The sequence below is a fragment of the Rhinopithecus bieti genome, unplaced genomic scaffold (assembly GCF_001698545.2).
Source record: "Rhinopithecus bieti isolate Rb0 unplaced genomic scaffold, ASM169854v2 scaffold_4602, whole genome shotgun sequence".
Classification (NCBI taxonomy): domain Eukaryota; kingdom Metazoa; phylum Chordata; class Mammalia; order Primates; family Cercopithecidae; genus Rhinopithecus; species Rhinopithecus bieti.
In genome coordinates, this window is record NW_016804401.1 from 387,449 (window position 1) to 413,923 (window position 26,475).

Below are 26,475 nucleotides of genomic sequence, written 5' to 3' on the forward strand. Positions count from 1 at the left end.
AAGGAAGGAAGGAAGGAAGGAAGGAAGGAAGGAAGGAAGGAAGGAAGGAAGGAAGGAGAAAGAAAGAAAGGAGGAAGGGAGGAAAGGAGGAAAGAAGGATATCCAAATGAGAAAAAAGACTTGAGGAAGAAATCATGAGGCACCAGGGTGAGGGGAGGTGGGAAGGAGTACAGGGAGGAAACTGGCACGGCTGCCAAGTTAGTCACCTTATTTCTTAAGAATGCTTCATTTCTTTTGTTTAACAAGTTTCACCTCCCAGATTTTCATAAAGTACACAGTCTAATCTGTTACCTAACAGCAAGACAGCGTCACTTCACCACTTTTGCCCTTACATGAAAACAGTGTTGTGGGACTCAAGCACAGACTACCAGGCCATGTACACTGGCTTCAGCCATCCCCAGAGATCAGGAGCCTCCAACTGGGCAGCTTCCATACAATCTCCAAGCGACGTACAGCTGCACCAACAGTCACAATTAAAGTTCTAATCTTGGCCAGGCATGGTGGCTTACACCTATAATATCAGCACTTTGGGAGGCTGAGGTGGGCAGATCATGAGGTCAGGAGTTCGAGACCAGCCTGACCAAAGTGGTGAAACCTCATCTCTACTGAAAATACAAAAATTAGCCGGGCATGGTGGCACGTGCCTGTAATCCCAGCTACTCAGGGGCTAAGGCAGGAGAATCGCTTGAACCCAGGAGGCGGAGGATGCCGAGATCGCACCACTGCACTCCAGCCTGGGCAACAGAGTGAGACTCTGTCTCAAAAAAAGTAAAATAAAAATAAAAAAATAAAGTTCTAATCTCTTCCCTCCTTCTGTTGCTGCTACTAATGCTGATGTCCATGGTCTCTAGCAGCCTGAATCCAGGGAAATAAGACTGTCTGTGAAGGGGAAACTGGGGGAGAAAATGGGGCAAAACAGGCCACATGTGCACCAAAATGTAGCCCTTTCAGCTACAGGGATCTGGAGCAAGTGAGCCTCTCTCAGTGCCAGTTTCCTCATTTACTAAAAGAAGCAAACTGTACTTACATCCAGGGTTGCGAGGGTTGAATGAGATATTGTATGTGACAGTGTCTGCAACTACAGCTGGCAAATATATATATGTACATACTGGTTCAACAAAGATTTGCTTCCTTGCCTTCTCCCCCAAGCTTTTCCCAGAAGAGTAATGCATTTCCCCAGGGTCAAACTTGGTGGCAGTTGTGAGAGGATATTAAAGGCAACTGTACATTCATCAAAGATAAGGAACACTTTGCTTTCATTCCCTTTCTGTAAAGACAGGATCTCGGTCTGTCACCCAGGCAGGAGTACAGTGGTGCCATCACAGCTCACTGCAGCCTCAAGCAGTCTTCCTGCCTCAGTCCCGCAAGTATGTATAATTAGAAGTGTACCCCACATGCCTGGCTAATTTTTTTTTTTTCTGTAGAGATGGGGTCTCACTAAGTTGCTCAGGCAGATCTCAAACTTTGCTTGTATTCTTTTTTTTTTTTTTTTTGAGACAGAGTCTCGTTCTGTCGCCCAGGCTGAAGTACAGTGGCGCAATCTCGGCTCACTGCAACCTCCGCCTCCCAGGTTCAAGTGATTCTCCTGCTTCAGCCTCCTGAGTGGCTGGGATTACAGGTATGCACCACCATGCCCAGCTAATTTTTGTATTTTTAGTAGAGACAGGGTTTCACCATGTTGGTCTGGCTGGTCTAAAACTCTTGACCTTGTGATCCACCTGCCTCGGCCTCCCAGCTGGGATTACAGGCGTGAGCCGCTGCTCCCAGCCCACTTGAATTCTTCAGAGTGTACCAAGCATGAGCACATTTTAATGCTATTTGATGGTAATGTAATAAACTGAAGAAAATCCTGTCACCAGATAGTGTCCATATTTGAAGCTTTTGCCACACCAAGCCCTGCTGCAACAGCACACCCTTTGGGAAGCAGACCTTTGGTAAAAGGTTTTGAATCTACTCCAGTTTTCACTACAAGCAAAGTGGCCCAGACCTTTGCAAAGAAACCACCTAGAAGAGAACTCAGCTCACACCTGTAATCCCAGCACTTTGGGAGGCCAAGACAGGCAGATGATTTGAGGTCAGGAATTCGGGACCAACCTGATTAACGTGGTGAAACCACATCGCTACTAAAAATACAAAAAAAATTAGCCGGGCGTGGTGGCGCATGCCTGTAGTCCCAGCTACGTGGGAGGCTGAGTCAGGAGAATAGCTTGAAACCATGAGGCAGAGATTGCAGTGAGCCAAGATCGTATGCCACTGTACTTCAGCCTGGGCAATACGGCAGGACTCCATCTCAAAGAGAGACAGAGAGAGAGAGAGCGCTCCGTGTATATTTCCACTTGGGAGCACCATCTCCTCAAAGGCCACTTTGAGGTGAAATGGCTTTCTTACATACTCTGCATCAATTTGGTCCTAAAATCAGGAGACATTCACCCTTCTCCACCCCAATTTCCAACATTCCCTCCTTTGTAGAGAGAGCACTCTGGAAGCTGCTGAGCCCCACAGCCCTAGGGCCTAGACCCCTATTCCAAAAGGGAAGACTTTTCCACCACTTTGACAGACACTCAGGCTAGAGTCCTCAGATTGAACTCAAAGCTCTAACCGCAACCTCTTTTTCCAGTGCAAGCCCTTCTACTCACTAAAAATTACTCTCTCTCCACTCAAACTAGCCTGTTTGCCCTTCCCTGAATGGGGTTTGTGTTTTCCTATCAGCTCAACTTTGCTCACACACCCAGCTCAAAACCACCTTCCCACAGGCCAGACAACTGCTCAGTTCTTGCCACAGCCAGATAAGCGCTCTTCCTCCTGAGAGCCTGCTTAGCCCTACTGGACGCTGTCTTGTTGCACTTATCGTCTGCTGCCTTTTATTGAAGGCTTTCATATGCCTCTCCTGCCTCCACCCCCTGCCCTTCTAAACTTCACACTCCTTGGCAGCACAGACTAGTACACTGTTTCCACATCCCTGACGCTATCCACTCAGCACTTGGCAAATATTAGCTAACCGCAAGAATGCATCCTCAGGTTTCTAAGTCAGACGGGGGATTCATAGCAGTTCTATTGACATTAGGGCTGAACAGTTCCTTGTGGTGGGGGCTGTTCTGTGCATTGTGAGACGTTCAGCAGCATCCACGTGGCCTCTTTCCACTAGATGCCAATAGCAGCCTTCCCTCTGTCCCGTCCCCACCCTGGTATGAAAACCAAAAATATCTCCAAACATTGCCAAATGTCCCCTGCGGGGAAACCGCCCTCTGTCGACAACCACTACTCTATACCAATAGTTCTCCACCTGGCCACACATTCAAACTCACCTGAACATTTACAATCAGCCTGGAAGTCAGGAGGACCTAGATCCAAATCCTGGCCCTGTCACTCCCTTTGCAACCCTGGACAAGTCGCTTCACCTTTTTCACCCTGTTTTATCGTCTTAACATGAATAAATACCCCTTCTCACACAGACTTGTTGTGAAGATTAAATGATCCGCAGCGTGACCTAGAAAGGGTTTAATAAATAAACTGTGTAGAATTTCTAAGTCGCTCCTAAAGCACGAGGGTGAGGAACTGGGGAAAGCTCACTGTGCTGCCAGGGGGCGCCATCACAAACCATGTCGGTGGCCAGGCTCAAGCCTTGTTTCCCAGCCAAGCAAAGTTTGCAATGCGGGCCTGAGTCTGAGCTACTCAGTGGCTGGAGGAAATAATAGCTCCTCCTCATCCCCGACAATAATTCTGAAAATAAAATCGAATCCTATTTTATCTTTTCATGACATACATGCTCAATATGCTTTTCAAAGGGGAGAGGGAAAAAAAGAAATGGGTGAAAATATATGAGGATATTATGAAATAAATCGTATTTTATATGATTTATAATAGATGACTCATTACTTATAATATTACTTGTTAATCATAAAATTACTTATAATAATAGCTGATATGTTTTAAGAACTCTTGTGTCTCAGGCATTGTTCTAAGCACTTCACATTTATCTCGTCTTATCCTCACAAAAATCTTATACATTTTACATTTTTTTAGTTTTCATTTTCAGACGTTCAAAATATTGTAAAACAGTCAGAGTTTCAGTATATCCTTCATCCAGCTTTTCAAATAACCTGAACTCTAATGCAATTATCAAAATCAGTCAACTAGTGTTGATACAATAAATTTAAAAATACAGAAATATGGGGCCGGGCGTGGTGGCTCACACCTTTAATCCCAGCACTTTGGGAGGCTAAGGCGGGTGGATCACGAGGCGAGGAGATCGAGACCATCCTGGCTAACACAATGAAACCCCGTCTCTACTAAAAATACAAAAAATCAGCCGAGCGTGGTGGCGGGCACCTGTAGACCCAGCTACTCGGGAGGCTGAGGCAGGAGAATGGCATGAACCCGGGAGGCGGAGCTTGCAGTGAGCAGAGATCACACCACTGCACTCCAGCCTGGGTGACAGAGGGAGACTCTGTCTCAAAACAAAAAAACAAAACACATATTTATATATATATATATATATGTTGTACACACACACAGAGAGAGAGAGAGAGTAATATTAAAATTTTGGGCCGGGCATGGTAGCTTACGCCTGTAATCCCAGTACTTTGGGAGGCCCAGGCAGGCAGATCACCTGAGGTCAGGAGTTGGAGATCAGCCTGGCCAACATGATGAAACCCCATCTCTACTAAAAATACAAAAATTAGCCAGGCGTGGTGGTGGGGACCTGTAATCCCAGCTACTCGGGAGGCTTAGGCAGGAGAATTGCTTGAACACGGGAGGCGGGGGTTGTAGTGAGAGTGAGACTCTGTCTCCAAAAAAATAAATAAATAAAATAAAATAAAATGTTGCTAATCATCCTAGTCCTGTCCTTTTTCTGCTCCAGAGTCCACCCTGGATCCCACACTGAGTAACATTATCACATCTCCCAGGTCCCTCCAGCCTCGGGGAGGTTCCCACTCTTTCCCTCTCTCAGGACCTTGACGCTTTTAAGGAGGTCTGGTCGGTTGTTTCATAGAATGCCCCTCAATTTGGGTTTGTCTCATGTTTCCTTGGGATGTTTCAGGTTATGCATTTTGGGCAAGATTAGCACAGAAGTGATGTGTCTTTCTCAGGACATCCAAGCCGGAGGCGCAGGATGTCGATATCTCTTATTACTGATGAGGTTCACTTTAAGCCCTTGGTTCAGGTGGTGTCTGCCAGGTTTCTCTAGTATAAATTTACCATTCATCTCATTGTAATTAATACATATCTTGTGGACAGATACTTTGGAAATGCGAAAACAGCCTGTTTGTTCTCAGCATACTTTTACCAATTAATTTCTAGAATCCAGAGATAATTGTAGCCGATAAACAATTCTTACTGTGGCGTTAGCCAAACAGTGATTTTCTATTTCCATCATTGCTTCTACATTGATTAACTGGAACGCTGCTGTAAGAAAGAGCTATTTTTTCTTTCTCATTTATGTATGTATTCACTTATTTATATATATCAGCATGGACTCTCAGGTATTTATTGGTTGGACTACATTACTATTATTATTGATTATGTTGCTGTATTGTCCCCAAATTGGCCATTGGGAGCTTCTTCTAGTTGCCATTTGTGATATTTTCCACACATCCCCATCATTTTTCAAGCTGTGCCTTACTCTCAGGCCCCGCAAGATGCTTCAGTCCCCTCTTGTGCTTTCCTGCCCCAGCCCTGGAATCTGCCATTTCTCCAGGAAACCCTGGTTCCTTTCTTGGGAGAATGATGTTTACAGACTATGGGCACCTATATGCCCATTGCTAGTAGGTGCCGGTGCTTCTATGCCCTCTAGTGGTCAGAGCTAGGAAATAACACACGCACACTAGTGTATTGTTACCCACGTTTCACAAATTAGGTAAATGAGGCACAAGAAAACTTAGGCAACTTGACCAACATCACAGAGAAAATAGGTAGCGGAACTGGGAAATGAAAATAATGACAGATGCACCACAAATCCTAACAAGCAAAAGTAGCTTTTTCACACATCCACATCAGCAGAAAGCCACAAGCCCAATATTCCAGCGTAGACACTCTCTTTGAAAACTAGAATTCCACAGCAATAACCATGATGATAACCATAATGTACTCAACACCCGCCTGGGCACTGGGCTCCCACAGTAGCTCACTTATTCCCAACAACTCTGCAAGGAGGATTTTACCATCCTCCTTTTACAAATCAGGGAATCGAGGATCATAGAAGCCAAATGACTTGTCCAAGTCGACATAGTTAAGTGACAGAACCATGAGCTGTCCCCAGGTACATCTGGACACAAAGTCCATGCTTATGCCACTGCGTCAGCATTTCCAAAAACTGATTTTAGGCGAAATGTAAGTAAGCTTTTTAAAACCTTTAATACTTATGTGCTTATTTTAATACACGTTGAGAAAAAATTTAAGCACAGATCAAATCTGTAATTTCATGGACAATATTGCATAAGACAAGGATGTTTTGTTGCCAACTCCTGGCCTCAAGCCATCCTCCCACCTTAGCCTCTCGAGTAGCTGCAATCACAGATCTGAGCCACCGATCCCTACTAGGACAGGAGGTTTTGTAAACTAAATGTATTTAGAAAAAATGATGAAATATATAATAATAAAGGTGGTACAAGCTGGAGAGAAAATCATAAAGTCAGCCTAGAAATGTCTGGTGTGTGGATGACATAAAGCTACAGCACCGTGCAGCTTCATTCTCGGTTACTCCAAAGAAATTAGAGTCACATAGCTCTGCAGAAAGAACAACTCAGAAACTTAGACCCGGGCTTTAGCCCTAGATGGGTCCGTTTCTAGGACCCCAGACGTCTCTGTGACCTCCTTGCTGGGAGTAAATCCAACCTTCCCAGACATGTGAGAACAGTAAGAAGACCCTGCACACATAAAGGGGTTTCTCTGTCACAGAAAAAATAACACCACGTTCAGGGACCCCAGGGACTCTGCATGGTGCTGACAGACCCAGGGCCAAGGTGTAGCAGAGGTCCACGCTGGGGAGGGACAGTCGTCCTGTTACGAGACGGGGGTCCAAATAAGCCTTGCTTCTCAGAGCCTGGTCTGGGGAACTCAAATGTAGACAGAAGGGAAAAAGGAAGAACAGAAAAGGAGGCAAAACTGAGAGGGGAGGGGACAGAGAAGTGACCGGGGCAGAGCTTCATTCATGACCCTGGAAAGTGCTCCTGCCCTGGGAAAGAGGAAGGACAGCAGAGCCTACAGTCACAGCAGCCCTGACAGAGCACTCCTGGAGCCCAGGCTCTTTTCCACAGAGGAGGAAAGAGCAGGCAGCAGAGACCATGGGGCCCCCCTCAGCTCCTCCCCACAGAGAATGCATCCCCTGGCAGGGGCTTCTGCTCGCAGGTGAGTGGAGGATTCTTGGGAATGGGCAGGAGGAGGGATCACAGAGAATGGCTGGGGTCTCCTGGGGAGGACGAGGCTCTGAAAGGGGACAGAGGGCTTCTGCTGGAGCCTCAGGGGAGAGAACATCAGAGAGGGACACAGGTCACAACAAGACAATCACATTGAACTGGGATTGATAAGAGGGAGGAAAATCAGTGTTTTCCAACTTAATCATTACTGGTCACTACAAGTAGAAAATGATAAGAATAAGAATTAATCAGGGTGACACTTTAAATAAAAATATAACCAGGGCACTAAACCCTGCCCTTGACCACCAACCACAAGTTGCAAAATAACCACCACTCATCAACTCATCTACGAGTATTTGCAATCAAATTTGAGGCACTGGCATACAACAAATATCAGACAAGTCTCTGTGTTCAAAGAGCTCACACTCTCGCCGGGATGAAGACAGACACCCAGAGAGATCTAGAATGTGAGATCAGGTGTTGACAAGAGCCCCGGAGAGAACAGAGCAGTAAAAGGTCAGAAAGGGAAGACCTAGTGTCTCTAGAAGAGGTGTCAGCGGAGGGGTCTCCCTAAGATGCCCTGATGTGAGCAGGACCTGAGGCCAGTGGGGAGGGAGCCATGCAGACCCCTGGGGAAGGGAATTCCAAACAGGAAAATGCCAAGGTCAGAGGTGCTGAAGGAAGAAAGGTCACACTACTGATCTTGACCAAGTGGACACACACACTCTCCAAGGCTGAGGGGTGAAGAGACTCTCTCAGGACCCGGGGCCCCATCTTTCCATCCCAATACATAGGTCCTAATACTGACAGAGGCTTTCTCCCTCCTAGCCTCACTTCTAACCTTCTGGAACCCGCCCACCACTGCCCAGCTCACTATTGAATCCAGGCCGTTCAATGTCGCAGAGGGGAAGGAGGTTCTTCTACTTGCCCACAATTTGCCCCAGAATCTTGTTGGCTACATCTGGTACAAAGGAGAAAGAGTGGATGCCAGCCATCGAATTGGATCATATGTAATAGGAACTCAACAAACTACCCCAGGGCCCGCACACAGCGGTCGAGAGACAATATACTCCAATGCATCCCTGCTGATTCAGAACATCACCCAGAATGACACAGGATCCTACACCATACAAGCCATAAAGGAAGATCTTGTGAATGAAAAAGCAACTGGCCAGTTCCGGGTATACCGTGAGTGATTTCCCATGACCTCTGGGTGTTGGGGTCAGTTCTACTTCCTACATACTGGATTGTCAGGCCTGGGCTGTGCCTGTGTCCCCTCTGCATTACATCCTGTGTTGGGGGTTGGGCATTTAGTGTAGGACACACACGGGGGAGACAAACTCCCACAGATCAGAATTCTTTTCCTGCATCCAGACCCTGCAGACACTCGGGGCAGAAGAAGGACAGTCGGGTGGGGGGACTCAGCAGGGGGAGGTCAGTGTCAGCCAAGCACACTGTGCCCTCTCCCTGGACCTGACCCTAGGAAAGACCCTGGAGAACTGGGTCAGGGCCTGGCCTACGGGACCCCCTAGGATCGTCACAGAGAAGCTCAGCTCTTCCCAGAGCTGAGCCTCTGTGCAAATCCCTGTCCCAGATTCCTGACTCCAGGTGACCCTGGGGACCCTAGGGATCCTGTGCCAGGGCTGGGTGAGACCTCCTGGGCAGGGCTGACTGGGAGCAAGATTTTACCAGCTGTCTGAGGGTCATGGCTCCTGGAATTGGTTACCAGCCAGGGTCCAGCCCCAAGAACTTCTTCTGGACAAGGACAGGGCCTCATCCTTCACCTTAGACTCAGCATGGAGTGAACAGATGGACAAGATGACTAGGGCATGAGCCCACTGCCCAGGGGAACTTAGGTGACTCCATGGGAAGTTCAATATCCCCAGGGGGAGAAAAAGAAGAGAGAAGATGCTCCCGGCAGCTCCTTTTCCACAAGGGATCAGGCCCACGGACCTCTCTTCTGGAGGTGAATAAGCATAGATGCTGTTCATTTGGGCAGCTCCTCTATACACAGCTGAGGTCAAGTAATTCTAAATATTTTGAGATTAATTCACAAACAACCTCACAGTCAAATAGCACTTATCCTACTTATTGAAAAAAAATTGAGGAACAGGGAGACACAGTCACTAACTAGGGTCACACAAGTCATAGGTGTCAGATTAGAGTCATACGAGGTCTCTCTGCAGCCACAGCTGCCTCTTCTCCACCAGGGGATGGCTGGGACTATCATTAGACATCTGCAGACCTGAGACCTGTCATAAGTCCTCTTTCTTTTTTCTTGGGCATCCACAACTCAGAGGGGGAGATTTTGGTCTGGAGAGTGAGGGGCGGGCAAGTGGAAAATTAATCAATTTTCCTGATATAATTTGGATGTTATCCCCTCCAAATCTCACATTGAAATGTGATACTCCAACATTGGAGTGAGGATGTTATCTCCTCCAAATCTCACATGAAATGTGATCCCCAACATTGGAGAGTGAAGAGTTATCTCCTCCCAAATCTCACTATTGAAATGATGCCCGCGTTGGAGGTGAGGATGTTTATCTCCTCCAAATCTCACGTTGAAATGTGATCCCCAGCATTGGAGGTGAGGCCTGGTGGGAGGCGCTCAGATCATGGGGGCTGTTTCTCACCATCCCCTTGGTGACAAGTCAGTTCTCACTCTGAGTTCACAGATCTGGTTCTTTAAAAGTGTGTGGCACCTCCACACTCTCTCTTGCTCCTGCTTTTGCCACATGACACCATCTGCTCCCCCTTCTCCTTCCACCATGATTGTAAGCTTGCTGGGCCTCACCAGAAGCCAAGCAGATGCTGGTGCCGTGCCTGTACAGCCTGCAGATCCCTGCCCCAATTAAATCTCTTTTCCTTATAAATTACCCAGCCTTAGACATTTCCTTATAGTAACAAAAAGTAGCCTAACACATTAGCCTAACCTGGAACTAAATCCCTTGTGTCAACAGAGTCAGTGCCAGGAATGTCCAGGCCTCCCTCTCCGATGCGCACCACTGCCCTCACTCGACCTGAAATCCTGTGTTTCCTGATGTGTCAGTGTCACTCCTACGAGAGGATGAAAGAAACAACCTTGCTTTCACTCCCCACTCACACCCTGCACCAGCCCAGGGCCCAATGAGAGACACACACTCAGTAGTTCTCTGATGAAGGAGGAAATGAATGAATGATGAATAATTCATAAACTCTTCAGAGACCAGATCTCGGATGCAGAATCATAGAATGTTCTGGCCACATCTGTTTCCTGTCCCTCCAGGGACCAGGATCCTTGTTGCATTCCTCTAACCCCTGCCCCTAAAGCTACCCCAAGAACCACATCTCATGGGACTCTGGCACAGCTCATCTGTGGGAAGGTTTTCAGGGCTCCCTGGTCCTGGTTCCAGAATAACCAGGGGTCTCCTGGCCGCTGGGGTCCGTGAGGTCACTGTAGTCCCCACAGCTCACTGCCATGTAATTTCTCACTATCTCTGCTCCCCCTTGTCCCTTATCTTCATCCCCCTTCACAACAGTGATGATACCCCTACCCTGCACAGCTTCCTCCACCATTAGGTATTCCCCAGTAACTCCCTCTAACAAGACTGGCTGTTCTGTTCCCTTCCCACTCACACTGTGGCCTGGCCCAACTCTGGGACAATAAAAAAAAAAAAAGGCACAGAAATCAGCTGGATCAGAGCCCCTGCCAGGCTTCATCATGAGCCAGTGTCCCCAGGTCACCAGGAGAACGAGCTTCCACTGTGTCCCCACCCAGGGCTCTTTCCCTCCATGAGGCCAACACGTGGAACAGGCCACAGGACAGGGACGAGTGACTCCTCCACCTACTTTTGTAATTGCCCAGCAGGTTCTTCCTGCCACTGCACAGACAAAACCAATTCACTGAGACCACGATATTGCAGTCAAGATAGAGTTTAATTAATGCTAAGTGAGCCAAACAGCAAGACAGGAGTTTATTATTATTTAAATCAGCCTCCCTGGAGGCTTGAGGTTAGAGTTTTTCATGGATAGTTTGATGGCAGGGGACTAGGGAATGGGGAATGCTGATTGGTTGGGGATAAAATCATAGGGATGTGGCAACTGATCCTGGTGTGCTGAAACCATCTCTGAGTGGGGGCCACAAGACCACTGAATCATGGGTCTTGGTCCAGGTGGAGTCAGTGAGTTGCCAGAATGCAAAAGTCTGAGAAACATCTCAAAAGACCAATCTCAGGTTCTACAATAGTGATGTTATCTATGGGAACAATTAGGGAAGTCACAAATCTCGTGACTTCTGGACACATGCGTCCTGAGAAGTCAGGGACTGCAGAAACTATGCCTACATTTTAGCACAATTTGGGCCCCTCCCATAATGCTAATCTCATAATGTTTCATTAGTTTTACAAAGGCAATCCCTGACAAAGAGGGAGTTAGTTTTAGGGAGGGACTACAATCATCCTTGCTTCAAAGTTGCACCATGTTAGCCAGGATAGTCTCGATCTCCTAACCTCATGATCCACCCACCTCGGCCTCCCAAAGTGCTGGGGTTACAGGCGTGAGCCACCACGCCCGGCCTGAAACAGCAAAGTTTTAAAAGAGTGGGAAAAGGCCGGGCGTGGTGGCTCATGCCTGTAATCCCTGCACTTTGGGAGGCTGAGGCAAGTGGATCACCTGAGGTCGGAAGTTTGAGACCAGCCTGGCCAACATGGTGATACCCTGTCTCTACAAAAAATACAAAAAATTAGCCGGGCATGATGGCAGGCGCATGTAATCCCAGCTACTCAGGAGGCTGAGGTAGGAGAATCGCTTGAAACCAGGAGGTAGAGGTTGCAGTGAGCCAAGATCATGTGATTTCACTCCAGCCTAGGCAGCAAGAGCAAAACTCTGTTTCAAAAAAAAAAAAAAGTGGGGAAAAATAGTGGAACAGCATATTCAACTTCACATTCAATATTTTGTATTGACAATGGCATATTTTATATTTTGTAGCTGTAGGACAACTACAAAGTCTGTAACATACATGTAATGGGATACTGGTGGTTCCTGGGACCAGGTGGAGCTGGCCAGCCCTGTGCTGTCTGGTGGGCTCACTGCCTGTTCCACACACACCTGTGTCCCTCATGATGATGCCATTATCATAAGATGGGGTCTTCAGGTGGGGAGATGCACAAGCCACTGGCATCTCACTTAGACTCTGCCCAATTCGAGATAATTTAATCAAACTCTAGTTGTGTTTCCCAGGGTCTAGAGAAAAGGAGGAAGGCGTTTCATATGACTGTTTTGGGCCCCTTCCTATTTTGCTTAACTCTGCACAGGAAACTGAGATAAGTGCTCTTTCTAAATTTACTGACATAACACATATCACATCTCCTAATTTGGGATTATTCTTCTCTATGTATTATTGAGACATCTCAGATGTTCCCTCTGACCAGTTCTGTCTTCCTAACAGGACTCACAATTCTCTCTCTGCCCAGAGAGTCACTGATTTCAAACCAAAGTCAGCATCTTTCTTTGAGCTTAACATGATTATGCTGGTCTTCAGCGTTTAGCAGACCAAAACCTTATTGTGTTATCAAGAGAAATACTACAGCCAGCAATTGCCTTAGATCTTTAGACCATTAATAATAATTTCCACTGATAGAAAAAAGTTTAATATTTCCCCAAATTTCTTGTTTTCACTAAAGTAAGAATATAACTCCTTTGTTTAAACTCCTGACAAATTTTTAAGGGCAAAATGGACTATTACAGATGGGGAATCCCAAATCCAAACATCCGAAATGCAAAATGCTCCAATATCCAAAACTTTTTGACCACTGGCATGATGTTCAAAGGAAGTGCTCACTGGAGCATTTTGAAATTTTGGATTTTCAGATTTGGGATGATAAACCGATACTTGTAATACAAATATTCCAAAATAAAAAATAATCAGAAATCCAAAACACTTTTGCTCTTATGCATAAAAGATACCCAAACTCTATTAACTATAGACACCAAGGTGTACAGCAGATCTCTAGAACCTCCATAACTTACATAACTGAAACTGCACACCCAAGGAGCAACTTCCACCCAGCCCTTGGAAATCACCATTCTGCCCCTTTTTTTTTTTTTTTTTTTTGAGATAGAGTTTTACTCTTGTCACCCAGGCTGGAGCACAATGGTGTGATCTAGGCTCACTGCAACCTCCCTCTCCCAGGTTCAAGCAATTCTCCCTAGCCTCTTAAGTAGCTGGGATTACAGGCGTGCCACCACACCCAGCCAATTTTTGTATTTTTAGTAGAGACAGGGTTTCACCATGTTGGCCAGGCTGGTCTCGAACTCCTGACCTCAGGTGATCTGCCCGTCTCAGCCTCCCAAAGTGCTGGGATTACAGGCGTGAGCCACCGCACCCGGCCTTCTACTATAACTTTTATTTACTCACTGTATCACGTCAGTCACCATGACACACCTGGAAAGAGCAACCTCACCTTGTAATTCTGAGACCTCAGCACCTGCGTGTTCCAGGTGAGGACCCCAAGGTCAGCCAGGCAGTCAGCCATCAGGGAAGGAACAGGAGAGGTGCCAGGGGATGTGACTCCTGGTCCTTGTCTGTCCACCACCCAATGCTGCTGCTCAATTCACAATTGAGAAAGTCTCTGCTTCTTTCACAGGCAGGCAGCCTCACAGGCTCTGAGCCCTCAGACGGTCATGCATCTGTCTGTGACACACGTCTGTCTTGGTCTTTTTTGTTGTTGTTTCTTTGTTTTGTTTGTTTTGAGAGATGGAGTCTCGCTCTGTCACCCAGGCTGGAGTGCAGTGATGCAACTGCATCTCACTGCAAGCTCTGCCTCCTGGGTTCACGCCATTCTCCTGCCTCAGCCTCCCAAGTAGGTGGGACTACAGGCACCTGCCACCATGCCTGGCTAATTTTTTGTATTTTTAGGAAAGACGGGATTTCAGCATGTTAGCCAGGATGGTCTCGATCTCCTGACCTCGTGATCCACCCACCTCAGCCTCCCAAAGTCCTGGGATTACAGACGTGAGCCACCGACCCAGCCCTGTCTTGGTCTTTTAAGGAGTGGGGTTGGCCAAAGAATAGGAGATGTTGATTCTGATTAAAATATGCCTGTGGAGGAATCACAGGTGCCACACAGGGCAATCTTCTCTCTGTTATCTGCACAGCGGAGCTGCCCAAGCCCTCCATCACCAGCAACAACTCCAACCCCGTGGAGGACAAGGATGCTGTAGACTTCACCTGTGAACCTGACATTCATAGCACAACCTACCTGTGGTGGGTAAATGGTCAGAGCCTCCCAGTCAGTCCCAGGCTGCAGCTGTCCAATGGTAACAGGACCCTCACTCTACTCAGTGTCAAAAGGAATGATGCAGGAGCCTATGAGTGTGAAATACAGAACCCAGTGGGTGCCAGCTGCAGTGACCCAGTCACCCTGGACGTCCTCTGTGAGCATCTTCTGTTCCTCTGTGGCCCAGGCCACCAGCCCAAATCTACACAGCTAGAGGCCAGGCCTCTCGGTCCCTCTCAGCTTCAAGGACTCAGACTCTCACCCAGGTTGGCCATGACTTCCTGTCCCGAGCAAACCTGGGCAGACCCAGCCTTGACCAAGAATAGGAGAGGAGGGGCTGCTCCTGTCCTGGGAGGCTCAGGGTCCACAGCCTGTGATGGGAGAAACAGGTGAATGTCTCAGACCCAGATTCAGTGGATAGAGTGGGTTTTATTAGGACTTCAAGGTTATGACTTGGCTCAGAGGGACACTGTGGCTCTTCCACAGACCAGCAGCTTCCCCTTCCCTCTGATGATATCATCTATGGCTTTATTCTCTTTGCTCCAGATGGACCAGGCATTCCTACCATTTCCCCCCCAGACTCCTATTACCACCCAGGGGCAAATCTCAACCTCTCCTGCCACGTGGCCTCTAACCCACCCACACAGTATTCCTGGTTTGTCAGTGGAATGCTCCAGCAACACACACAAAAGCTCCTTATCGCCAACATCACAGTGGATAATAGTGGATCCTATGCTTGCCTCGCCCATAACTCAGCCACTGGCCTCAGTACAATCACAGTCAAGACAATCACAGTCTCTGGTAAGTGGATCCCTGGAGCACAGGCCCTAGGCCCTTGGTAGAGGCAGTCAGTTTTCTGAAAGAGCCTGGAAGCTTATTTCCCAGCCCGTGTCTTAGACACAAGCAAATTCCAAACCCTACCCTGAGCTCTCTCATCCTGAGACCTCTCACTCCATCTCTGCAGGACCCCTCCTCCCCTTGTTGTTCTGATTTCTCACAGCTGACCTTGGGGCCAGCCTGGAATGTTGTACAAATTTTATTGTATCACTTACAAGTTTTGTGACCTTCCTTGACTTACTGAGTGCTATAAGTCTCAGATGCTAACTCTGCAGCTGGGGGTGATGCTCCTCTCCCTCAAGGTGATGGGAGGATGAGATGAGCTGTAGGTACATTGGTACCCACTGTGCCTGGTACATGGAATTCCCCCAAAAACAGTCAATGAACATCATCCCCACTCATCAGCATTGAGTTGATGGTGAGGGCCTGCCCTTTGTGAGTGTCATGGGAAGGAAAAGGAGAAACAGAGGGAAGAGGCATGATGCGAGAAGAAGGAGGGACTAAAAGGCACAGGAGCAGGGTGAGGTGCAAGCACATCTGGGAGAATGTATGAGTTGGTGCTGCCCAGTGTATGAAACCCGCTGAAAATTTGCCACTGTGGAAAGCAAGGGAATCCGTGATGAGGACAACACAACAGACCGCACTCAGGCCCCGTGGCATCTCCTTCTCCCCTGACCGCACACCTTCCCTGCAAGGCCCCTGTGGTTTCCTCTGGGATAGACTTTGCCTTCTTCTTTCTGCAGGAGAAAATGCCCCAGGCCTTCCTGTGGGGGCCATTGCCGGCATGGTGACCGGGGTCCTGGTCGGAGTGGTGCTGGTGGCCGCCCTGGTGTATTTCCTGCTCCTTGCCAAAACTAGAAGGTACCACAGCTTTTTCCCATCCTCCTCCCACCCCCTAGGCTGACTCTAGGCCTGGAGAAAGGAGACCTTGTCCTGTATTCATGACCAGGCTCTCCATGGCCTCCCAAGTCCCCAGGGATCCTTCACTGTTATTCCACAGCTCCCCCCTTGTCAGCTCCTGGCCCTAGGTTGCTGCCACAACAGCTTCCTCCTCTGTGAATTTGGCCTAGTTAAGGCCCCACCCCTGAGTGTGGCCCTAGTTCCCTCACACAGCAAAGCCACAGCTGCCTGGAGGGAGGGAGAGAAGGAGGGAGGGAGGAAGGGGGGCTCTGTAATTGGTACCTCCCACTGTTCATTGAATCCACCCACACAGTGAGGGGGATTTCCTGGTTCCAGATCCTGGGCATCGTCACACAATGGGGAGTGGACCAGCCTGGACAGGCTGGGTGGGGTCAGTGCCCCCCACAGCTGATGTGGTAACCATAAGCCCTGAGGTGTGAGATGGGAGAACCTGGGCCTCACACCAGCATGTCCTGGAGCGTCCTTTGTGTCTCTTGCCAAGCGGTTGAGAGAGAGGACAAGGACACTGTCCCATTTCAGCATCACCACTCAGGACACTGAGTTCCAGGAGAATCCAAGACACTTGCAGTCCCCTCCGTGTCCTGTACAAGTGGCCCTGTTTTCCCTCTGGGGCCTTGACCCTTCCTCTTAGGCAAACCTTCATGATCTGGTTCCTTCCTTGGGTCCTCAGTCCCTTTCCTGGGTCCCTGGGTCAATATTCTCCTGGCCCAGCATCTGCCTGAGGGTCCTTCCCCTCTGCTCAGGACAGACGTGGCTTCCTAAAGCCTTTCCTCAGCTACCCTCTGCTGGGCTCCCCCTAACACAAACCTGAGGGAGACAGGAGATCTCCATGCCCATCCTTGAAAATGGGGTTCCCTTCTTGTCCCCTGTTCTAACTCCAAAATTGTGGCTTTTAACCCGGCACCTTCCCAAAGGACCCTGATCTTTCCTAGAACCAGCATCCAGCGTGACCTCAAGGAGCAGCAGCCCCAAGTCCTTGCCCCTGGTGAGTGTCCTCTCAGCCCAGGTATGGCTGGGAACCTCTAGGCCAACCCCACAGTGTCCGCTCCTGCCAGTCACTCCCAGGGAGGCTCTGATCCTTTCCCGGGGTCTGCAAAGAGGAGCTCATAAAACATCAAACAGGGGGCCCCAACTGGCCAGGTCAGCCCTGACCTGTGGGCTCTGGGTCAGGGGTCACCTCCCCAACCTCAGCTGCTCAGGTATCTTAGAGCTGAGGACACCCCATGCCTTCCTGGAGAGGGGGAAAGGCTCTCCTCCCATCCTGCTACTCACTCCTGTCTCTGTTTCCAGGCCGTGGTCCCTCCCACAGCTCTGCCTTCTTGGTAAGCCTGTCCCCTCCCAGCCCCTTTCTACTGGGGTCCCAGCTGTGCAGGCTCTGGGCAGAGGGACCATCAGCCCGCGAGCACAGCACAGATCCACCTTCCCCCAGAACACACAGGGCAAGGCTAGCCCTGCCCAGGACCTCGGCCTCCCTACAGGGCCGGGACCACCCACTCCCTGTGCTGACCCCTCCCCAGGACCCTCCATCGCCTGAGGAGACCCCTGGAGTCCGGCAGGTGCAAAATGGACACTGGGACCGTCAGTCAGGGGCCCACATTAACAAGGGTGTGCGGTGGGCCCAGCCAGGAAAAGGGTCAGGGTGCTGTGTCCACACTGGGAGGCTGAGCTCAGGGGCAGAGCTGGTCACTCCTGAGTGGAAACGACCAGAAGTAGACACAGGGAAGTAAATCCTGGCCAATCAGAGACAGGAAACTTGCAGGCTTGGCCTCCATGACCCTCCATCCCTGTCTACAGATGTCCCCTCTCTCCACTGCCCAGGCCTCCCAACCCGGCCCCAGGACAGCCGCTCCCATCTATGAGGTGAGTGTGGGCCACGGATGTTCTGGTCCCAGAGGCCCCAGGGGACCCAGGATCTGTCCCGACTGGCACTGGCTGAGCTCTGAGATCCAGGAAACTGCTGTGAAAATAAGAACAGTGGGTGGTGAGCAGAAGAGGGAGGGGCCTGAGAGCAGGAACCCCCTGAGCACAGCCAGGTTCAGCCCCGGAACAGCCCTGACTGGGCCCAGAGCCTGGGAGACACCAGACCCTGTTCTGAGAAGGCTACAGGGGTTTAGGCCCCTTCTCTGTTTTTGCAGGAAATGCTAAAACATGACACAAACGTTTACTGCCGGATGGACCGCAAAGGAGATGTGGCTTCTTAGGTTCCTCTGCGAGCTGCTCCTGGGGGTTGATGGAGCGTCCCGAACCCCCAGGCCTGGGGATGGGGAAGGACATGGAGCCTGAGCCAGAGAACCAGCTCTGAGTCCTGAAAAGACACTGGGGCCTGGGGACAGGGAGGGATGGGGAATCCCTGCTGAATATCCGAGGACCCCGACAGGCTGCCCTGGGCTCAGGGTGGGCCAGGACAAAGGCCTCCCATCACCACAGGAAGCGGGGGCTTGCAGAGAAAGTGAATGGGCCTGTGGCCCACCCGCAGTCACCTGGAAAGGATCTCAATAAAAAGACCCTTCCTCTCATTGGCTCTTTTCTGCTCATGGGAACTTAGCAAAAATTCACCTGAAACTCCATATCTATTCTCTCCTGGTCACACAGGGAAAATGTCACTCCAACTTATTTCGACCCCAGTCTCTCTCTTCTGGGAGGCAGAAATAGGGGGTTGGGATTCAGAATGGGGGGGACCCTGCACAGGAAAGGGCGGGATTCACAGGAGCGCTGCCCAGCCAGCCAAGCTCTCGGCTGTCCTCACACTGCCCCAGGGATCTACAGTGCCTAGCCCTGGCCACTGGGTTTACTCTCTGTCCAAAAGGCCAGTGCTCAGGACATCTTTACCCATATCAGGGGATACACAGAGGGGCTGTCAGAGTAATCAAGGTGAGGACAGACCCAGAATTTAGTCCTGGAGTAAGATCCTTCCAGACACTACCTGGGACTCTAGCCCATTATTTCCCATCGGTTCCCACTTTACCGCCTGGCGTGGATCTCACTGAACAATCCCCCTCTCCACACAGGAGCTTCCAGGTCAGAGACACGGGGCTGTCTCACCGAAAGCTCATGCAGTCTCCCGTGGCAATGGGACCACCTGTCTCCTCTTCTCCTTGGCCTGCAGGGCCCTCCACTCAGGCCTCACCTGCAGCTCCACCACATACCTGCAGTCCACCACATACCTGCACTAAAGCACAGAGCCATGGTTCCTGAGGATGTTCTGCCACTGTCCAGGGTTGTTTGCCATGAGATGGGAAAAGGAAAAACAACCTGCAAATTTACATCAGGATTTAGCTCTAAATGACTTCTTAGCCCGCCTGCACACATTGTCAGATGAGACAAGGTGACACCTCTTGTATCAGTTTCCTGTTGATGCTGTGACAAATTCCCACAGGCCAGGCATGTTGGTGTGTGCCTTGGGCCCAACTACTCAGGAGGCTGAGGTGGAAGGATCACTTGAGCCCAGGAGGTTGAGGCTGCAGTGAGCTCTGATCACACCACTGCACGCTGGCCTGAGCAACAGAGATGACAACTCCATTGCTAAACTTAGTGGCACAAAACAACAACAATGTGTCCACTTGGCTCTGTTCTTCCTGGCAGCTCCAGGGAAACGTCTGTTCTCTCACCTTTTCCAATTACTAGAGGCCGCCTGCATCCTTAACTTTGGCCCCTTCCTCCGTCTTCAAAGCGAGCAGTACAGCATCTTGAAACCTCTCTGTGCTCTGCCTCCATCTTCACTGACTTCCCTGCCTCCCTCTCTCGTAAGGAAGGGACCTATGGTTATTTTAGACCCACCTGGATAAACCGCAATAATCTCCCCATGTCATTATCCTTCATTTATCTGCTAAGTGTCTTTTACCATGTGCTGTATTCACAGATCTTGGGATGAGGATGTGTGCATCTTGGAGAGGTGCTTGTTCTATCCATCACTCCTCTCAAGGCCATTTTATCATGATTGTTCACTACAAACTACACATGGGCACCTGGATAGGGTTATCCTGACTGTGGCGTCAGTTTTTGTAGTGACATCCCCAGCACCATCCAGGTCCTGAGAGAGGGAGATGGAGGGCTCTCCATGCCCCTAGTACCTCTCTACCTTCTCCTCAGTGACAAGCTCAGTTGTTAAGAATGAGAGATGTGGCCAGGTGTGGTGTCTCACACCTGTAATCCCAGCACTTTGGGAGGCCGACAGGAGTGGATCACCTGAGGTCAGGAGTTTGAGACCAGCCTGACCAATATGCCGAAATCCCGGCTCTACTAAAAATACAAAAATTAGCCAGGCGTGGTGGCACATGCCTATAATCCCAGCTACTCAGGAGGCTGAGGCAGGAGAATCACTTGAACCCGGGAGGTGGAGGTTGCAGTAAGCCAAAATCATGCCACTGCACTTCAACCTGGTTGACAGAGTGAGACTCTATCTCAAAAAAAAAAGAAAGAAAAGAAAGAAAAGAAAAGAAAGAAAGAAAGAAAGGAAAAGAAAAAAGAAAAGAAAAGAAAAACAAACAATAAAAGAGATGTGACTGGAAGATCACAACTCACCAGCCCTTCAATAGTTCATGGACATCAGCACCATGGATAGTGACCCTGGAAGGGTCATCTGCAAACACCGCGGCAGGGAGCACACAGATGGGAAGAAACTGCCCAGAAAAGCCGCCCAGTCTGTTCTGCCTGAGAAAGATGCAATGAGGGAGAACCTGATTCTTTTATAATGTGTTTGTCGTGAGCCCTGTGCACATGACTAAATGTTAGGGTTGTTGGCAAGGGTTGTTGACACCCCTGGCAGGGCTGATTTCTGTAGCCAAAATATGACCTTGGAGAGGCTGAGTCTGCTCCGGCTTCACAGTGAATATCCCTACCTCTGAGACTCAAGCCATCGTCTCTGCCTACAACACAGTGGGAACTTGTCATGATTAACTTCTGACCCCAGTGCCTGACCTTGGAACCACTACCATCCCCCAGCCTGGAGCACGCCCTGAGCACACCATACTGTTCCCTGAGCTCCAGCTAAGCCCCTAAACAACCCTCTCAGTGACTCCAGGCCAAGTCTCATGCCCCATGTCAGAGGCCTTTGCCATCTGCTAGTCATTCACACACAATCCTCCTGAGGGACAAGTGGGGGCCTGAACATCTGTCTCCCAGGGTAGGGCCCAAATTCCCCAGGAGACAAAAACAGACCAGAGTTCTCCCAGTCACCCTCACCCTCCTCATTCCCACCACTTCCCACCAACAGAGGCAAGTCTTGTCCTACAGACCCACCCCTGCCCTTCCCAAGAGCTCAGGCCCAGTCAGTCAGTGTCCCTGCAGGGCACATACACATCACTCAGAGTGCTCAGTGGAAGGGTCACCCAGGTCCCCACCGAGAGTCTCCCCTGCTTTAGATGGATCAGAATCCTCGTCACATCCCACATCTGGGCAGTCACCAAGGTCTTCTCTGGGCAGTCACCAAGGTCTTCTCTGCCCTGTCCTCGCACCTACTGTCTGTCCTGGTCATCCTCATCATCTTTTCTGAGCACAGCCACAGTTCCTAACAGGCGGGGTTAAGGCTCCTGACAGATAGAGTTAAGACATAGGACCATGATTCTGGGAGCTTCTCAGGTCTTGCCTGTTATGTGAAATTAGCATACAATTTGTATGCTTACCTCATAATTTTAATGTGCACACCCTTTGATCATGAATTAGTCACATTAAGAAGAGCCTCCCCTGAACCGTGAGTTCTAAGGAGGCTTGTCCTGGTATCTGCTAAGTCCAGTGACAAGCACCCAGTCTGGCACAAGGATGCTTCATAAATACATGTTGAATGAATGAGATCCTCTTACACCCTGCCCACTTCCCTCACTTATGTGACCAGACTGAAACTCCTAATGTATAGGAGAGAAAGGCGGAAACCCTGGATGGAGACCAGTGAGAAAGCTCGTTTTTGAAACAGCAGCGAGTTCCAGGCCTCTACAGACACTTCTGGACTTTATGTGGTGCAGAGAAAAAGACAAAACCAATATATTCCCTTCAAACACCTAAAGGGGGAAGGGCCATAGCCTAACTGAGAAAGAAAAAGACCAAGGTAGGGTACAGTTCCCCTAATCCACTTTGTTTCCAGACATCAAAAAAATACAGTTTGTGGTCTTGGACACTGATGTGGAAAAATGTACAAACCAAAAATTGTGTTACTGCTAATTTCCTTGCTATGGGCAGTCACGAAATATCAATGTAAAACCATACATGCAAAGATGCACATTCAAAGAGCACTTCAGTGAACATTCACAGGATCAGTGTCAGAGGTCCACAAACTAACTACATTTGTTTTAACTTTGAATTTTGAAATAATTGTAGATTCACAGAAACTTGAAAAAATAAAATATACCTGGAGGCCCATCACCCTTCACCCAGCCTCCACCAATATTCACATCTAGCACAACTATTATAATTCAATGTCAAAACCAGGAAAGTGACATTGGTACAATCCACAGAGCTTTTTTCAGATTTCACCAGTTATACATGCATATGCGTGCATGCATGCATGTGTGCATTTGTGTGTGGGTGTGCGTGTGCAAGTGTGTGTCTCCATGCTATGCCACTACCACAATCACAGCACTATATGTTGCTACCCCTACATAACCACAATACCCTCCCTCTCCCATACCTACTTCTGGCAAGCATTAATCTAGTCTACATCTCTATAGTTATGTTATTTCAAGAATGTTACATAAACGGAATCGTATAGTATGTATGCTTTTTTTACATACAAAGTATGTATGCTTTTTTTACATACAACGGAATCGTACAGTATGTATGCTGGAGAACAGAGCGAGACTCCATCTCAAAAAATGAAAAAATGATAAACTAGAGTTTGTGTGTATATGTTTGTGTACAAACTCTCTTTGTATACAATTTGAAATTTTCTATATGAAAAGTTTTTTAAAAGAAAAAAAAATATCTAGCCCAGAAGAGAGAAAAAAAAATAGCCCCAAAGTTTTTGGTTTTAGTTTTGGTTTTGTGTTTTTGAGACAGGGTCTCACTCTGTTGTCCAGGTTGGAGTGCAGTGGCACCATCACGTCTCACTATAGCCTTGACTTCGTGCAGCCCAGAAGTTTTATCAGTGGTTTCTACAGAACTTTCATGATGGATCATCTCAATCTTATACAAACTCTTCCATAGGGAAGAAAAAGGACTATTTCCCCAACTCATTCTGTTAGGTTAGTATAAACTTGACATTGAAACCAGAACCAAAAAAAGGTAGGAAAGAGGAAATTATCAGGCGAATCACATTCATGAACAGAGATACATAAAAACCTAAACAAGGCGTTAGGAAATCAAATCAAGAGTATATTAAAAAATGAAACACTGGCCGGGCGCGGTGGCTCAAGCCTGTAATCCCAGCACTTTGGGAGGCCGAGACGGGCGGATCACAAGGTCAGGAGATCGAGAACATCCTGGCTAATACGGTGAAACCCCGTCTCTACTAAAAAATACAAAAAACTAGCCGGGCGCGGTGGCGGGCGCCTGTAGTCCCAGCTACTCGGGAGGCTACGGCAGGAGAATGGCGTAAACCCCGGAGGTGGAGCTTGCAGTGAACTGAGATCCGGCCACTGCACTCCAGCCTGGGTGACAGAGCGAGACTCCGTCTCAAAAAAAAAAAGAAACACTATGACTGGGTTTTGTTTGTTACAGGAAAAGCAAAGGTGATTTAACATTATAAATCTGTAAGTGGACGTTTCTGCCCATGGACGCTGCCAAAGAAGCATTGTTAAAGTCTCTCTTCTCCCTGCCATATCTAAGTCAGAGTGTCCTAAAGAGCCCGAACAGCTGAGGAAGCTCTTCATTGGAGGGCTGAGCTTTGAAACAACTGATAAGCACCTGAGAAGCCATTTTGAGCAATGGAGAATGCTCACGGACTGTGTGGTAATGAGAGATCCAAACAGCAAGCCTTCCAGGAGCTTCCGGTTTGTCATGTATGCCACTGTGAAGGAGGCGGATGCACCATGAATGCAAGGCCACACAAGGTGGATGGAAGAGTTGTACCAAAGAGAGCTGTCTCAAGAGAAGATTCTCAAAGACCAGGTGCCCATTTAACTGTAAAAAAGATATTTGTTGGTGGCATTAAAGAAGACACTGAAGGCCGGGTGCGGTGGCTCACGCCTGTAATCCCAGTACTTTGGGAGGCCGATGTGGGCGAATCACCCGAGGTCAGGAGTTCGAGACCAGCCTGACCAACATGAGAAACACCGTCTCTACTGAAAATGCACAATTAGCTGGGCGTGGTGGCGCATACCTCTAATCCCAGCTACTTGGGAGGCTGAAGCAGGAGAATCGCTTGATCCTGGGAGGCGGAGGTTGCGGTGAGCCAAGATTGCACCATTGCACTCCAGCCTGGAGGACGGAGTGAGACTCCATCTAAAAAAAAAAAAGAAAAGAAAAGGAGGAAGACACTAAAGAACATCACCTAAGAGATTATTTTGAACAGTATGGAAAAATTGAAGTGATTGAAACCATGACTGACCAAGGCAGTGGCAAGAAAAGGGGCTTTGCCTTTGTAACCTTTGATGACTATGACTCCGTGGATAAGATTATCATTCAGAAATACCATACTATGAATGGTCACAACTGTGAAATTAGAAAAGCCCTATCAAAGCAACAGATGCCTAGTGCTTCATCCAGCCAAAGATATTGAAGCAGTTCTGGAAACTTTGGTGGTGGTCATGGAGGTGGTTTTGGTAGGAATGACACCTTTGGTCATGGAGGAAACTTCAGTGGTCGTGGTGGCTTTGGTGGCAGCTGTGTTGGTGGTGGACGTGGTGGCAGTGGGGATGGCTATAATGGATTTTGTAATGATGGAAGCAACTTTGGAGGTAGTGGAAGCTACAATGGCTTTGGCAATTACAACAATCAGTCTTCAAATTTTGTACCCATGAAGAGAGGAAACTTTGGAGGCAGAAGCTCTGGCCCCTATAGTGGCGGAGGCCAATATTTGCCAAACCACGAAACCAAGGTGGCTAAGGCAGTTCCAGTAGCAGCAGTAGCTATGGCAGTGCCAGAAAATTTTAATTAGGAAACAAAGCTTAGCAGGAGAGGAGAGCCAGAGAAGTGACAGGGAAGCTACGGGTTACAACAGATTTGTGAACTCAGCCAAGCACAGGTGGCAGGACCTAGCTGCTACAAAGAAGACATGTTTTAGACAAATACTCATGTGTATGGGCAAAAAACGTGAGGACTGTATTTGCAACTAATTGCATAATGGGTTATTTTAGTCTCCTGTGGAAAGTGTAAAGCATTCCAACAAAGGGTTTTAATGTCAATTTTTTTTTTTTGCATCCATGCTGTTGATTGCTAAATAGTCTGTGATGCTGAATAAATGTCTTCTTTTAAAAAAAAAAAAAGAAATCTATAAGTGGAAGAAGGCATGAAGGAGCTTCTAGGGTGCTAGGGAGGTTTTGTTTCCTGATCTAGCTACTATTTACATGGGTGTGTTCAATTTTTGAAAAGGCATCCAACAATACATTTATAATTTATGCACTTTTCTATATATAATGTATCCATTTTTAAGTATTTAAAGTACATATTACTTGCCATATTAAGAGAATAAAGGGAAAACTCATGACTATCTCAATACACGCAGAAAAATCATGTAATATTTCCTGAGCTGGGTGTGGGGGCTAATGACTATAATTCCAGCATTTGGGGAGTCTGAGGCAGGAGGACTGCTTGAGGCCAAAAGTTTGAGACCAGCCTGGGCAGCATAGCAAGACCCTGTCTCTACAAAAAAAAAATCCAAAAACAACTAATAACTTTTGCCGTCCATTTCTTAAAAATATTATACTAGGATAGAAGAGAACTTCCTTACTCTGCTAAAGCACACCTACACCCCAACCCCCAAAAAAGAAATCAAAAAAAAAAAAACACCCAAAAAAATCATTGTTAATAGGAAAATGGCAGCATTCCACTGAAAATCTAGGATAATCCAAGAGGGCCAAGCACAGTGGTTCATGCCTATAATCCCAACACTTTGGGAGGCTGAGGTGAGCGGATCACTTAAGGTCAGAAGTTCAAGACATGCCTGGCCACCATGGCGAAACCTCATCGCTACTAAAAATGCAAAAATTAAGGCCAGGTGTGATGTCTCATGCATGTAA

General features: G+C 48.3%; 1 protein-coding gene and 1 pseudogene across 18 annotated transcripts in view; both read left to right on the top strand.

The window, feature by feature from the left end:
• CEACAM3 (CEA cell adhesion molecule 3) overlaps positions 1-18,884 on the top strand; it is a 54,512-nt gene extending 35,628 nt beyond the window's left edge. The window contains exons 2-10 of one of the 18 annotated variants that reach the window (XM_017867866.1): positions 8,184-8,543; positions 14,490-14,768; positions 15,158-15,412; positions 16,192-16,309; positions 17,284-17,354; positions 17,660-17,691; positions 17,848-17,925; positions 18,164-18,229; positions 18,476-18,852. In XM_017867866.1, the coding sequence (XP_017723355.1) occupies positions 8,184-8,543; positions 14,490-14,768; positions 15,158-15,412; positions 16,192-16,309; positions 17,284-17,354; positions 17,660-17,691; positions 17,848-17,925; positions 18,164-18,229; positions 18,476-18,514 (1,298 nt within the window). In that variant the 3' untranslated portion in view covers positions 18,515-18,852. The other 17 variants (XM_017867864.1, XM_017867865.1, XM_017867874.1 and 14 more) reach the window with 17 other exon arrangements.
• Positions 18,885-18,966: 82 nt separating this feature from the next.
• LOC108526875 (heterogeneous nuclear ribonucleoprotein A1-like) lies at positions 18,967-25,475 on the top strand (annotated as a pseudogene).
• The last annotated feature ends 1,000 nt before the right edge of the window (positions 25,476-26,475 follow it).